This window comes from Salvelinus fontinalis, chromosome 5, assembly GCF_029448725.1.
Source record: "Salvelinus fontinalis isolate EN_2023a chromosome 5, ASM2944872v1, whole genome shotgun sequence".
In the NCBI taxonomy this organism is placed as follows: domain Eukaryota; kingdom Metazoa; phylum Chordata; class Actinopteri; order Salmoniformes; family Salmonidae; genus Salvelinus; species Salvelinus fontinalis.
The window spans coordinates 31821380-31837652 of record NC_074669.1 but is presented as its reverse complement, the minus strand read 5'-3'; the positions used below and the strand labels follow the sequence as shown (position 1 = coordinate 31837652).

General features: G+C 44.2%; 1 protein-coding gene across 2 annotated transcripts in view; it reads left to right on the top strand.

Moving 5' to 3' along the window:
• Window positions 1-16273, top strand: part of LOC129855471 (trafficking protein particle complex subunit 8-like) — a 73755-nt gene that overhangs the window by 44302 nt on the left and 13180 nt on the right. For both annotated transcript variants that reach the window (XM_055923176.1, XM_055923175.1), the window contains 5 exons: window positions 3606-3759; window positions 4033-4129; window positions 13537-13605; window positions 13710-13768; window positions 13905-14108. In XM_055923176.1, coding sequence (XP_055779151.1) covers window positions 3606-3759; window positions 4033-4129; window positions 13537-13605; window positions 13710-13768; window positions 13905-14108 — 583 coding nt within the window. The remainder of the gene's footprint in view (window positions 1-3605; window positions 3760-4032; window positions 4130-13536; window positions 13606-13709; window positions 13769-13904; window positions 14109-16273) is intronic.

Below are 16273 nucleotides of genomic sequence, written 5' to 3'. Positions count from 1 at the left end.
TTCCACGCCCAGAAACCTGCTCCTTTTACTCTGTTCCGAATGCACTAGATAACCAGTTCTTATAGCCTTTAGCCGTACCCTTATCCTACTCCTCGTCTGTTCTTCTGGTGATGTAGAGGTTTATCCAGGCCCTGCAGCGCCTAGCTCCACTCCCATTCCCCAGGCGCTCTCATTTGTTGACTTCTGTAACCGTAAAAGCATTGGTTTCATGCATGTTAACATTAGAAGCCTCCTCCCTAAGTTTGTTTTATTCACTGCTTTAGCACACTCTGCCAACCAGGATGTCCTAGCCATGTCTGAATCCTGGCTTAGGAAGGCCACCAAAAATCCTGAAATTTCCATCCCTAACTATAACATTTTCCGGCAAGATAGAACTGCCAAGGGGGCGGAGTTGTAATCTACTGCAGAGAGAGCCTGCAGAGTTCTGTCTAACTATCCAGGTCTGTGCCCAAGCAATTTGAGATTCTACTTTTAAAAATCCACCTTTCCAGAAACAAGTCTCTCACCATTGTCACTTGTTATAGACCACCTTCAGCCCCCAGCTGTGCCCTGGACACCATATGTGAATTGATTGCCCCCCCCCCATCTATCTTCAGAGCTCGTATTGTTAGGTGACCTAAACTGGGACATGCTTAACACCTTGGCTGTCCTACAATCTAAGCTAGATGCCCTCAATCTCACACAAATTATCAATGAACCTGCCAGGTACAACCCCAAATCCGTAAACACGGGCACCCTCATAGATATCATCCTGAACAACCTGCCCTCTAAATACACCTCTGCTGTCTTTAACCAGGATCTCACTGCCTCATTGCCTGCGTCCGTAATGGGTCCGCGGTCAAACGACCACCCCTCATCACTCTCAAACACTCCCTAATACACTTCAGCGAGCAGGCCTTTATAAACGACCTGGCACGGGTATCCTGGAAGGATATTGACCTCATTCCGCCAGTAGAGAATGCCTGGTTATTCTTTAAAGGTGCTTTCTTCACTTTTTTAAAAGTGCTTTCTTCACAAGCATGCAACCATGAACAGATATAACCCTTGGTTCACTCCAGACCTGACTGCCCTTGACCAGCACAAAAACATCCTGTGGTGTACCGCATTAGCATCGAATAGCCTGCGCGATATGCAACTTTTCAGGGAAGTTAGGAACAAATATACACAGGCAGTTAGGAAAGCTAACGCTAGCTTTTTCAAACAGAAATTTGCGTCCTGTAGCACAAACTGTTCTGTGACAGTAAAGTCCATGGAGAATAAGAGCACCTCCTCCCAGCTGCCCACTGCACTGAGGCTAGGAAACACTGTCATCACCGAAAAATCCAGATAGCTGATGTTCTGAAAGAGTTGCAAAATCTGTACCCCTACAAATCAGCTGGTCTAGACAATCTGGACCCTCTCTTTCTAAAATTATCCAACGCAATTGTTGCAACCCATATTACTAGTCTGTTCAACCTCTCTTTCGTATCGTCTGAGATCCCCAAAGATTGGAAAGCTGCCGCAGTCATCCTCTTCAAAGGGGGAGACACTCCAGACCCAAACTGCTACAGACCTATATCTACCCTGCCTTTCTAAGGTCTTTGAAAGCCAAGTTAACAAACAGATCAACAACCATTTCCAATCCCACTGTACCTTCTCCGCTATGCATTCTGGTTTCCGAGCTGGTCATGGGTGCACATCAGCCATGCTCAAGGTCCTAAACGATATCATAACCACCACCGATAAAAGACAATACTGTGCAGCCGTTTTTATCGACCTGGCCAAGGCTTTCGACTCTGTCAATCACCACATTCTTATTGGCAGACTCAACAGCCTTGGTTTTTCAAATTACTGCCTCGCCTGGTTCACCAACTGCTTCTCAGAGTTCAGTGTGTCAAATCGGAGGTCCTGTTCGGACCTCTGGCAGTCTCTATGGGGATACCACAGTGTTCAATTCTCGGGCCGACTCTTTTCTCTGTATACATCAATGATTTTGCTCTTGCTGCGGGTGATTCTCTGATCCACCACTATACTGTCGCCACCGTTCTGTGTACTTCTGGCCCTTCTTGGCCACTGTGTTAGTTAACCTCCAGACGAGCTTCAATGCCATACAAAACTCCTTCTGTGGCCTCCAACTGCTTTTAAATGCAAGTAAAACTAAATGCATGCTCTTCAACTGATCGCTGGCCCCACCTGCCCGCCAGTCCAGCATCACCTACTCTGAACGGTTCTGACTTAGAATATGTGGAAAATTACAAATACCTCGGTGTCTGGTTAGCCTGTAAACTCTCCTTCCAGACGCGCATTAAGCATATCCAATCCATAATTAAATCTAGAATCGGCTTCCTATTTCGCTACAAAGCATCCTTCACTCATGCTGCCAAACACACCCTCGTAAAACTGACAATCCTACTGATCCTTGACTTCGGTGATGTAATTTACAAAATAGCCTCCAACACTCTACTCAGACTGCATCCAATTTGCTATCACAGTGCCATCCGTTTTGTCACCAAATCACCATATACTACCCACCACTGCGACCTGTTTGCGCTCGTTGGTTGGCCCTCGCTTCATATTCGTCGCCGAACCCACTGGTTCCAGGTCATCGATAAGTCTTTGCGAGATAAAGCGCGGTCTTATCTCAGCTCACTGGTCACCATAGCAGCACCCACCCGTAGCATGCGCTCCAGCAGGTTTATTTCACTGGTCACCCTCAAAGCCAATTCCTCCTTTGGCCGCCTTTCCTTCCAGTTCTCTGCTGCCAATGACTGGATCGAATTGCAAAAATCACTGAAGCTGGAGACCCATATCTCCCTAACTAACTTTCGGCATCAGCTGTCAGAGCAGCTCACAGATCACTGCACCTGTACATAGCCCACCTGTACTGTACATAGCCCATCTGTAAATAGCCCATCCAACTACCTCATCCCCGTATTGTTTTTTTTTGTTACTCCTTTTTACCCCAGTAACTCTACTTGCACATTCATCTTCTGCACATCTATCACTCCAGTGTTTAATTGCTAAATTGTAATTACTTCACCACTACAGCCTGTTTATTGCTTTACCTCCCTAATCTTACCTAATTTGCACACACTGTATATAGATTTTTTCTATTGTGTTATTGACTGTACGTTTGTTTATTCCATGTGTAGCTCTGTTTGTGTCGCACTGCTTTGCTTTATCTTGGCCAGGTTGCAGTTGTAAATTGTTCTCAACTTGTTCAATGAGGTGAAATAAAATAAAACATTTGCTCATTGGAGATCGAATGAGATCAAATTGTGGCACTTTTGAAAAGCCATATCATTCTACTTTAGAAAGTAATACATCTTTCTGTTAAAGGACCTTTTGCATTTTACAGAATGTGCCTGATCATCTGTTTAAATCAAATGGTTTACTTGTAACGTGGTTTCTGTAGTTTCAATTATGGTGAGCCTGCTGCATTACTAAGCACGACGATTATGAGTTGGAAATGCATTACATGAACTCAATCTCTTTCCTCGTCTCTCGTTCCCTCCACCCGTTTATCTTTTTACCATCCCTCCATCTAACTTCTGCTCTCCTTCTGTCACTCCACTCATGTTCTCTGCTTTCCTCCATCTCAAACCCCTCTCTCTCTCTCTCCCTAGTCACCGGGTGTTGCGTCACACAGTATTTATTTGTGCGAGTCGTTCGCTGTCTGTTCGGGCCACAGCTTGTCGTAGTAACACACTGCCTGAAGAGGAGGAGGAGGAGAGGAACGGCAGCATGCTGGTGTTTGTTGACGTGGAGAACATCAACTCGGTGAGCTCCACAAGCATGCTGTATACACACACTAACACGTTCCATTGTAATACTCATACACACACATACTATTTCAGTCACACAATCACTCGCAGTTAAGCTGATGTTTGATGGAACATTGTTATTCAAGGTTCCGCTTTTGTGTTCTGTACAAGTATGCTGATGTGAAGATTTGATGTACACATGAAGGTTATGACAGACATTGCTGTTCAATGTGTTGACTTTAAATGCTGGTCGTTATGATACATATTCGCGCTTTCTCTCTCTCTACAGAGCGAGGCTGGGGTGCGTGAGTTTCACATTGCACAGGTCTCTAGCAGCAGTAAACAGTGGAGACTACACAAGTGTATAAACCCAGCAGAAGACAAAGGTTTGTCCCTCTCTGCTCTCCGTAGCCATCTCAGAAGGGACTACAAATAGTCTTAAACTCATTTACTGGATGACTAACATTTCGGTCTCAGCGTTTGATCTGTGCATTTCCATTCAAAGATGCTTGATTTAAGAAGTTTCAGTTTGTGGCATTTCACTCTTTTCTCTTAATTCTTTCGCTCTGTGTCTTTCTGTCATTTAATTTGGAAGGATTTGATTTAGATTTTTGTGTTGCTGAGGAGTCTATCACTAGGTGATATCTTGTCTGTGGAAACTAAGTCATTTCCTAGTTAGCCATGTGGCAGACTGGCTTAGGAATGTTTCACTTCATCCACTGGATTGGTTTGATGTGTTGGGTTGTGTTGCACAGCTGTTAAGTTCATTAGATAGATGCCTTTTGGTGGTTTGATCAGTTAGGTTTACTTGTTTGGAGGGGCTACCTTGATTTGACTATTTAATTTATCCTTTATTTAACTAAGCAAGTAAGAACAATTTCTTATTTACAATGACGGCCTACCCCGGCCAAACCGGGACGTCACTGGGCCAATTGTGCGCCGCACTATGGGACTCCCAATCACTGCCGGATGTGATGCAGCCTGGATTCGAACCAGTTACTGCAGTGATGCATGCCTCTTGCACTGAGATGCAGTGTCTTAGACCACTGCGCCACTCGGGAGCCCTTCATTTGGTCTATGCTCCTAAGTCACAGAACATTTTAGAATCACATTTTAGTCATTTAATAGACAGTCTTATCCAGAGCGGCTTACAATTGGTGGCTTTTTATGCTATCCTATAGTTATGCGACCGCCCCCCATTCAGCCACAAGCGTTAGTGAGGTCGGGTACTGTTGGGTGATAAGCCTAGCTCGCAGTCGGCATTCCAATTCATCCCAAAGGTGTTCGTTGGGGTTGAGGTCAGGGCTCTATGCAGGCCAGTTTTTTCTTCAAGTTTTTCCACACCGATCTCGACAAACCATTTCTGTATGGACATCGCTTTGTGCACGGGGGTCTGGGGCTGATTTTCATGTTTCGGGCTAGGCCTCTTAGTTCCAGTGAAGCAAAATCCTGTCATGCTGAAACAGGAAAGGGTCTTCCCCAAACTGTTGCCACAAAGTTGGAAGCACAATCATCTAGAATGTCATTGTATGCTATAGCGTTAAGATTTTGCTTCACTGGAACTAAGGGGCCTAGCCCGAAACATGAAAAACAGCTCCAGACCATTATTCCTCCTCCACTAAACTTTACAGTTGTCACTATGCATTCGGGCAGGTAGCGTTCTCCTGGCATTCACCAAACCCATATTTGTCCTTCAGACTGCCAGATGGTGAAGCGTGATTCATCACTCCAGAGAATGCGTTTCTACTGCTCCAGAGTCCAATAGCGGCGAGCTTTACACCACTCCAGCTGACGCTTGGCATTGCGCATGGTGATCTTATGCTTGTGTGAGGCTGCTCGGCCATGCAAACCCATTTCATGAAGCTCCCAACGAACAGTTATTGTGCTGATGTTGCTTATATAGGCAGTTTGGAACTTGGCAGTACAGTTGAAGTCGGAAGTTTACATACACTTAGGTTGGAGTCATTAAAACTCGTTTTTCAACCACTCCACACATTTCTTGTTAACGAACTATAGATTTGGCAAGTCGGTTAGGACATCTACTTCGTGCATGACACAAGTCATTTTTCCAACAATTGTTTACAGACAGATTATTTCACTTCTAATTCACTATCACAATTCCAGTGGGTCATAGTGACATAATTTGAGTCAATTGGATGTGTACCTTTGGATGTGTACCTGTGGATGTATCTCCTTCCGTCATACCGCTCCGGAAGGAGTCGCGTTCTATCTCAAGAGATGAATGTATTTTGGTGCTAAAAGTGCAAATCAATCCCAGAACAACAGCAAAGGACCTTGTGAAGATGCTGGAGGAAACGGGTACAAAAGTATCTATATCCACATAACTTGAAAGGCTGCTCGGCAAGAAAGAAGCCACTGCTCCAAAACCGCAATAAAAAAGCCAGACTACGGTTTGCAACTGCACATGGGGACATGAATAGTACTTTTTGGAGAAATGTCCTCTGGTCTGATGAAACAAAAATATAACTGTTTGGCCGTAATGACCATCGTTATGTTTGGAGGAAGTGGTGATCCTAACTGACCTTAGACAGGGAATTTTTCCGAGGATTAAATGTCAGGAATTGTCAAACTGAGTTTAAATATATTTGGCTAAGGTGTATGTAAACTTCAGACTTCAACTGTATGTGTCACTACCGCGCTTCATTACTCGCCGCTCCTGTTCTGTGAGCTTGTTTGGCTTACCACTTCGTGGCTGAGCCATTGTTTCTCCTAGACATTTCCACTTCACAATATCAGCACGTACAGTTGACCAGGGCATCTCTAGCAGGGCAGATATTTGACCAATTGACTTGTTGGAAAGGTGGCATCCTATGATGGTGCCACGTTGAAAGTCACTGAGCTCTTCAGTAAGGCCATTCTACTGCCGATGTTTGTCTATGGAGTTTGCATGACTGTGTGCTCGATTTTAAACACATGTCAGCAACAGGTGTGGCTGAAATGGCAGAAACCACAAATTTGAAGGGGTGTCCACACTTTTGTCTGTATATGTATATAGTGTACCTTGATTCAGATCCAGCTCATGTTATTCAGCTCTCTGCGAGGCTGGTTAAACTATCTCCGTGGGAACCAGCTTCATGACTGATGACCAGTGGCGTGGTCGGTGGCCAGGACACATAGCCGAGTGCAGAGTGAACTTTTAGCCACTCCCTAGATCAGTGTGTTATATTATAGTTCCAGGAATCAGCACACACACCACAGGGTGGCAAGTCTGGAAGTCGGTCACTTTGCTCATTTTTGCTCTGTTATCAGACATGGAATTGTGGTGGTATAAGGTGGCAGTGACCAGAACAGAGTGGAAAAGAGACCCCCCCCCCCCAGCACAGTAGACTTGCCCCCATAACATTACACATTCACATTTAATCAGAATGGCTATCTGTGGTGGTTATTCTTCCTCAAGTGTGTGTGTGTCTTGCAGACAGCTGCCCCGGTAGGTGTGCTACGCCACACTGCTGACGAGCTAATTAGCCACAGCAGGATGACTCGATAATGCACACAGCGTCAATATCCGTACTCCTCTGCCAATACTATCTCTTATCCTTTCCTCCCCCTCTTTCCATTGTTCTCCCTCTCATACTAGTTCACAGCCTGCGGCTGGCGTAGAAGTGCTAGTTGGCTCCATACAATACATTAAGCTACATCATGTTTTCCTTCTATAATAGTAATTGCTGTTTGTTAATAGGGATGGGAATTGCCAAGGATCTCACATTATGATATTATCACAACACTTAGGTGCCGATATGTAATGAGATTCTCACGTTTCTATATGTATTGCGATTCAATACTGCAATTTGATGTTCCAAACATATTGCTCACGATGTCTGCTGTAGAGAGACTTCTACTTCAGGGGTAGTAGAAGTGATGAAAATGTGGTGGTCCACTAGAAAAAAAGTGGAAAACAAGCTATAGGATGAAGAAAATAATAAAGTATTGACACAGGTACAGCCGACTAGCGCTTGGTAAGGCTACCTACAGTAGCAAATATATATATAACATATTAATGGACAGCATATTTTTGCTTTTTATCAATAACAAGGACATAGAAAAGCAACAAAAAAATTAATTTAAATAACATAAAATTGATCATATACTGTGCGCCTTGCATTCTAAATAAGTCAGTGTCACAAGCAAAGCACCCCCTCCATGCTTCACTGTGGGAACCACACATGCGGAGATCATCCGTTCACCTACTCTGCGTCTCACAAAGACACGGCGGTTGGAACCAAAAGTTTTAAATTTAGACTAAACAGACCAAAGGATACATTCTTCCGGTCTAATGTCCATTGCTTGTGTTTCTTCGACCAAGCAAATCTCTACTACTTATTGGTGTCCTTTAGTAGTGGTTTCTTTGCAGCAATTTGACCATGAAGGCCTAATTCACGCAGTCCAGTTGGATGTTGAGATGTGTCTGTTCATTTAACTCTGAAGCATTTTTTGGGGCTGCAATTTCTGAGGTTGGTAACTGTAATGAACTTATCCTCTGCAGCAGAAGTAATCTCTGGGTCTTCCTTTCCTGTGGTGGTCCTCATGATAGCCAGTTTCATCATAGCTCTTGATGGTTTTTGCGACTGCACTTGAAGAAACTTTCAAAGTTCTTGGAAGTTTTCCGGATTGACTGACCTTCATAATATGGGCTTGGTCTTTCACCAAATAGGGCTATCTTCTGTACTCGACTCCTACCTTGTCACAACTGATTGGCTCAGACGCATTAAGGAGGAAAGAAATTCCACAAATTAACTTTTATCAAGGCACACCTGTTAATTGAAATCCATTCCAGGTGACTACCTCCATGAAGCGGGTTGTGGAAATGCCAAGAGTGTGCAAAGCTGTCACCAAGGCAAATAGTGGCTACTATGAAGAATCCAAAATTGAAAATATATTTCGATTTAGCACTTATTTTGGTTACTACATGATTCCATATGCGTTATTTCAGTTTCACAGTTTTCACAGTTCCACAGTCTTCACTATTATTCTACAATGTAGAAAAAAAAAACTGGAATGAGTAGGTGTGTCCAAAACAGGAAAACCTTCCTAATAGTGTGTTGACAGCCTCAATTTGTCAGGGCATGGACTCTAGGTGTCGATAGCATTCCAAAGGGATTCTGGCCCATGTTGACAACTGTGGGAAGCAGTGGTCAAGTTGACTGGATGTCCTTTGGGTGGTGGACCATTCTTGATACACACCAACTGTTGATCATGAAAAACCCAGCACTGTTGCCGTTCGTGACAGACTCATTGGATTTAATAGGTGACGTCAATAAGGGATTATAGCTTTAACCTGGTCAGTCTGTCATGGAAAGAGCAAATGTTCCTAATGTTTCATAAAGTGTGTTTGTGTGTAAACATTATTTATATATATTTTTACAAAATTCGAGTTAAATATCATTGTCTAAAAATAATAACATAAGTAACTTGTTTCCCCCCCACCACTTTGTTAATCACACACACATTTCCGTGGGCTTAGAACAAAAATCGCACACACACTATCCACTTAGAACTGAGCTGCAGATGGCCCATAATGGTAATCAGTGAGCTGAAAAGAACATCAATGTGTTAGAACATTAGATGTCTTTTATAGCTTTGTGTGTGCGCATGCAGGGAGAGCAGCCAACCTGTTAGCTCTCTGAATCATCACCCACTCTTAGACTTTAATTGGCTAACTTAACAGTTGACATTTTAAAATATGCTCTTTGTTAGCAGTAAAGAGAGCTGGCCTTATCTGATACATAGCTAAATCATTTATTAGCATGCCTTCATACAGTCCAAGGGTGCGTTTTTTTATTTTTTTTATTTAACTAGGCAAGTCCGTTAAGAACAAATTATTATTTACAATGACGGCAAGGCAAAAACCCTCCAGCGGGGACGGGGGCTGGGATTAATAATATGACAAAACTCACATCACGACAAGAGAGACAACACAAGACTACATAAAGAGAGACCTAAGAAGACAACAACACATGACAACACAGCACTGTAGCAACATGGCAGCAGCACAAAGCATAGTACAAACATTAGTGGGCACAGATAACAGCACAAAGGGCAAGAAGTTAGAGACAACAATACATCACGCAAAGCAGCCAAAACTGTCAGTAAGTGTCCATGATTTGAGTCTTTGAATTAAGAAATTGAGATAAAACTGTCCAGTTTGAGTGTTTGTTGCAGGTCATTCCAGTCTCTAGATGCAGCCAACTGAAAAGATGAGCGACCCAGTGATGTGTGCGCTTTGGGGACCTTTAACAGAATGTGACTGGCAGAACGGGTGTTGTATGTGGAGGATGAGGGCTGCAGTAAATATCTTAGATAGGGTGGAGTGAGTCCTAAGAGGGTTTTATAAATGAGCATCAACCAGTGGTTCTTGCGACGGGTATATAGAGATGACCAGTTTACAGAGGAGTATAGAGTGCAGTGATGTGTCCTAGAAGGAGCATTGGTGGCAAATCTGATGGCCGAATGGTCAAAAACATCTAGCCACTTGAGAGCACCCTTACCTGCCGATCTATAAATGATTTGTCTGTAATCTAGCATGGGTAGGATGGTCATCTGAATCAGGTTTAGTGAAAGAGGATTTAACTTTAGCCTGCAGCTTTGATATGTGCTGAGAGAATGACAGTGTACCGTCTAGCCATACTCCCAAGTACTTATATGAGGTGACTACCTCAAGCTCTCAACCATCAGAGGTAGTAATCACACCTGTGGGGAGAGGGGCATTCTTCTTACCAAACCACATGACCTTTGTTTTGGAGGTGTTCAGAACACGGTTAAGGGTAGACTAAGCTTGTTGGATACTAAAATTCTTTGTCGTAGAGCATTTAACAAAACATCCCGGGGAGGGGCCAGCTGAGCATGACTATCATCTACATATATAAGCATGAGAGAGCTTCCTTCTGCCTGAGCTATGTTGATGTAAATTGAGAAGAGCGTGGGGCCTAGGCTTGAGCCTTGGGGTACACCCTTGGTGACAGGCAGTGGCTGAGACAGCAGCTGTTCTGACATCATACACTGCACTCTTTGAGAGCGGTAGTTAGCAAACCAGGCCAAAGACCCCTCGGAGACACCAATACTCCTTAGCCGGCCCACAAGAATGGAATGGTATCAAAAGCGTTTGTCAAGTCAATAAAAATAACAGCACAACATTGCTTAGAATCAAGGGCAATGGTGACATCATTGAGGACTTTTGAGGTTGCAGTGACACATACATAACCTGAGTGGAAACCAGATTGCATACCAGAGAGAATACTGTAGACATCAAGAAAGCAAGTCAATTGATTATTGACAAGTTTTCCAACACCTTTGGTAAACAGGGAATAATAGAAATAGGCCTGTAACAGTTAGGATCAGCTTGATCTCCCCCTTTAAATAAAGGATGAACTGTGGCTGCCTTCCAAGAGATGAGGACATGTTGGACAGGCAAGGAGGCATGTCTGAGTCAAATAGGAATCCTAACTTAATGACTTGATTTAAAAAGCTCAGCCATGTGCTTCTTGTCAGTAACAACCATATCATCAACGTTAAGGGACATGGGCAGCTGTGAGGACGAGGGTTTATTCTCCAGGTCTTTAATCGTTTTCCAGAACTTCTTGGGGTTAGACCCACAGAGAGAACTGCTCCTTAAAGTAACTAACTTTGGCCTTCCGGATAGTCTAAGTGCACTTATTTCTCATTTGCCTGAACGAGAGCCAGTCAGCCTGAGTGTATGCGTGTGCCGAGCCTTTCGCCAAATGCAATTCTTGAAGTGGAGTAACTGCCAGATCACGGTCGAGCCAGGGGCTGAACCTGTTTTTCATTTTCATTTTCTTAATGGATGCGTGTTTGTTAACAATGTCACTAAAAATATCAAAAAGAAGGTTCACGTGTCTTCGACAGAAGGGATCAAGCTGATTCCATACCTGTTTAGAGGCAAGGTCATAAAGGACGTCTTACTCATTCAAGTTTTTAGCAAGCGTCTATGACCAATCAAGACAGGTCGTTTCACTGATCAGCCATTACGAACACAGGCTGTAAAACAGTGATTACTAAGGTCATTACAGAAAACACCAGACTGATACCTCTCAGGATAATTTGTGAGGATAACATCGAGGAGAGTAGCCTTTTCTGAGTGTTTTGAGTCATACCTTGTGGGATTGGTAATCTGGGGAAGATTTGGGGAGTCCCATTGCTTTAGCACTTGGTCAAGTGGTTTAGGCATGTCCCAGTTTAGATCACCTAGCAGGACAATTTCAGACTTAGTGAAAGGGGCCAGGAGAGTGCTTAGGGCATATAGGGTACAGGCCGGTGCTGATAGAGGACAATAACACCCAGCAACAGTCAACAAAGAGCTATTTGAAGGTTTAATGCTTAAAACCAGCAAATCAAATTGTTTGGGGACAGACTTGGTGGGGACAACCGAGCACTGAAGGGGATCCTTGGTAAAGATTGCCACACCTTTGGAAGATCTGTCTTGCCGAAAAAGGTTATAACCAGAAAGGTTAACATCAGTATTCAAAACTTTCTTAATAAGGGACCGTACATTTGCAATATGGAGATCCTCATCGATCATATGGGAAATGCCACTCGCCTCCCTTATGTAGGTAATAAGCTTCTAGTGTTAACGTGCAGAAAACCCGGGCTTTTACAAGAGCAGAAATCAGTGAAGCAGATATCAAAGCACAAGTCAGAATTGTGGCTAGAAACAGTAGATGGGTCAGGGTTGTGTACATGCACATTTCCAGATATCATCAATAGTAATACAATCAAGGCATGGCAGAGGACAGGGAGAGCTCTGCGATGTTGATTTATGACATTTGAATGTGCATTAGATGGCAACAAGATCATATTATACAGCAATTTCATCAGTTAACATAAATACAAAGCTGGCGAGAAGTGGTTAGAATAGGATGGGAGGCCAAAAGTCTGTATAACCAATAGAGAGTCAGAGTCCTGAGTGTGGGAACAAACATAGTCTGTCCCATGGTTGGGTAAAGAAAGTTCGTAGCCAGCAAAGCATGCAGGAGGCAAATAGCAAAATGCACAAGAAAACAAATATAACGATTTGGGGCTAGCCATTGTAAGTTCAGAGTTACCTGCCCCAACAGTGCCTGTGTGCTGGAGGTGAGCAAAAGCTCGGGAGAGAGGGGGGAGTGTGGTAGGGGCAACAACCAGGGCAGACTTTGAACAGATCACCAGGTGGAATCCAAGCAGCAGTGTAGCAGGCAACTGGAGTAGGTGCCACACCCACTTGGGAAAAGCTTTAATTTCTGGAGGCAGATTTCTTGTATTAAAAAAAAATGCCAGCAGATGGTCTCTGAACAGCAGGAGGGGGCTTCCATGCCCTTGGATTTGGGTGGGGTAGCCTGCCATTTGTTGGGCTCATGCTTCGACACCTCTCACTTCATACCTCAGGGCTAATTGAAGTTGTATCTGGTCTGTCTCAGTTCCAGGTTGGATGGTGTCCTTGGTATTATTAATCCTTCCAGGTAATTTTGTCCAAAATTAGGTTGTAGGTTTGGAGTTTTAATCTGGAGGGAAGGTTTTGCTGTGTGGGGTAGCATCCTGTATATGTCCCTCCCGAAAAAATCCAAGTTTAAAACATGTTGGAAAATGTGAGAGCTCACATGCAGCTGTGTCTATCTCGCGCTCTCCCCCTCACTGTGTATATGTAGTGTGTGTCATGATCATGATGCTTTGATAGTTGTTCTTAGAGGCTTTCTGAGTTACTGTAAGAATGCTGTTCAAGAGTGTTTGTTAGAGTTCAGAGAGGGAGGTCGTTCCTTTCATCCTCCTCTTGTTGTCATTCTAGACTGCAAACTCACCAGCAGAGAGAGAGGAAAGCTGTGCTTCAGAGCAACACGATGCAAACCCCTGCAAGGTAACATGATACGCATCACACACACACACACACACTACCAGCAATATCGGTCAATATGGAGAATCTCTTTTCTCTCATGCCTGTTTTTAACTTCTGTTTTTCAGTTCCCTTGAAGGCAGCAGAGAAATACACATTTGCAGACCTGAGCCTTGGGAATGAACTGGTATGTGGAGGAAACACATTGTTGTTATCTGTGACTGTCAATGCTGTCATGTTATTGCTGTGAATGCATTATAAAAGAGGGGAAAAAACGATCAGCCTTTCCCTTCCTCTCAACGTCTGGTGTCTCCTCTCCTCAGATCATCACCTCCACCACTCCATGTGCAGATTTCTTCTTCCGGAGGTGTCAGCCCTTGGAGTCACTGAGACCTCCCGTTGCCATGGAGATACAGGGGAGACATTCCAGGAGTCAGGGGGTGGGGCATGGGGGCGGGGCCAAGGATATAGCGGGCGTGGTCAGGAAGTGTAACGAGGTGGACCTCGACATCATCATCCTCTGGAAGGTAAAACCACAGAATTAAAGGGACTCTTACCATTACTAAACTCAGCAAAAAAAGAAACTTCCCTTTTTCAGGACCCTGTCTTTCAAAGATAATTAGAAAAATCCAAATAACTTCACAGATCTTCATTGTAAAGGGTTTAAACACTGTTTCCCATGCTTGTTCCATGAACCATAAACAATTAATGAACATGCACCTGTGGAATGTTAAGACACCAACAGCTTACAGACGGCAGGCAATTAAGGTAACAGTTATGAAAACGTAGGACACTAAAGAGGCCTTTGGACTGACTCTGAAAAACACCAAAGGAAAGATGCCCAGGATCCCTGCTCATCTGCGTGAACGTGCCTTAGGCATGCTGCAAGGAAGCATGAGGACTGCAGATGTGGCCAGGGCAATAGATTGCAATGTCCGCACTGTGAGATGCCTAAGTCAGCGCTACAGGGAGACAGGACGGACAGCTGATCGTCCTCGCAATGGCAGACCACGTGTAACAAAACCTGCACAGGATCGGTACATCTGAACATCACACCTGCAGGACAGGTACAGGATGGCAACAACTGCCCAAGTTATACCAGGAATGCACAATCCCTCCGTCAGTGCTCAATAGGCTGAGAGAGGCTGGACTGAGTGCTTGTAGGCCTGTTGTAAGGCAGGTCCTCACCAGACATCATCAGCAACAATGTCGCTTATGGGCACAAACCCACCGTCGCTGGACCAGACAGGACTGGCAAAAAGTACTCTTCACTGACTAGTCGCGGTTTTGTCTCACCAGGGGTGATGGTCGGATTCGCGTTTATTGAAGGGATGAGCGTTACACTGAGGCCTGTACTCTGGAGCGGGATCGATTTGGAGGTGGAGGGTCCATCATGGTCTGGGGCGGTGTGTCACAGCATCATCGGACTGAGCGTGTTGTCATTGCAGGCAATCTCAAAGCTGTGCGTTACAGGGAAGACATCCTCCTCCCTCATGTGGTACCCTTCCTGCAGGCTCATCCTGACATGACCCTCCAGCATGACAATGCCACCAGCCATACTGCTCGTTCTGTGCATAATTTCCTCCAAGACAGGAATTTCAGTGTGGCCAGCGAAGAGCCCGGATCTCAATCCCATTGAGCACGTCTGGGACCTGTTGGATCGGAGGGTGAGGGCTAGGGCCATTCCCCCAGAAATGTCTGGGGACTTGTAGGTGCCTTGGTGGAAGAATGGGGCAACCTCTCACAGCAAGAACTGGCAAATCTGGTGCAGTCCATGAGGAGGAGATGCACTGCAGTACTTAGTAGCTGCTGCCATTGACTGTTACTTTTTCTTTTGACCCCCCCCCCCCCCCCCCCCCCCTGTTCAGGGATACATTATTCAATTTCTGTTCGTCACATGTCTGTGGAACTTGTTCAGTTTGTCTGTTGTTGAATCTTATGTTCATACAAATATTTACACGTTAAGTTTGCTGAAAATAAATGCAGTTGACAGTGGGAGGACGTTTCTTTTTTTGCTGAGTTTACTTAGTAGTAGTACGACTATTACTAGTATTAATACGACTACAGAATTTAAATAGACCTCAAATGCGATTAATACTAATATTGTACTAGCCATATATAGGGCTGTGGTATTACACTGCACAAAACATTAGCAACACATGCTCTTTCCATGACAGACTGACCAGGTGAATGATCCCTTATTGATGTCACTTGTCAAATCCACTTCAATCAGTGTAGATGGGGAGGAGACAGGCTCAATAGGGCTTGCTTGACATTAACATTTGTCTGTGTGCCCGGGACAAATTAAAAACATTGTTAGACAAGAAGAATATAGAATTAAATTGTCCCAATGGACAAGTAAAAAAAAAAAAAAAAATTCACACAAAAATCATAATATCAAACAATTAGACACTGAGCCATTTCTGATGAATGTATTGTAGGGATGCATTGGCAGGCACGAGCCGTCTTTCAATCATACAGTTTTTGAGATCAAAGCGAGCCACGTGTGCACATTTGTTCATAAACACTACATGACCAAAAGTATGTGGACACCTGCTCGTCGAACTTCTCGTTCCAAAATCATGGGCATTAATATGGATTTCGTCCTCCCTTTGCTGCTTTAACAGCCCAGTCTTCTGGGAAGGCTTTCCACAAGATGTTGGAACATTTCTGCGGGGACTTGTTCCCATTC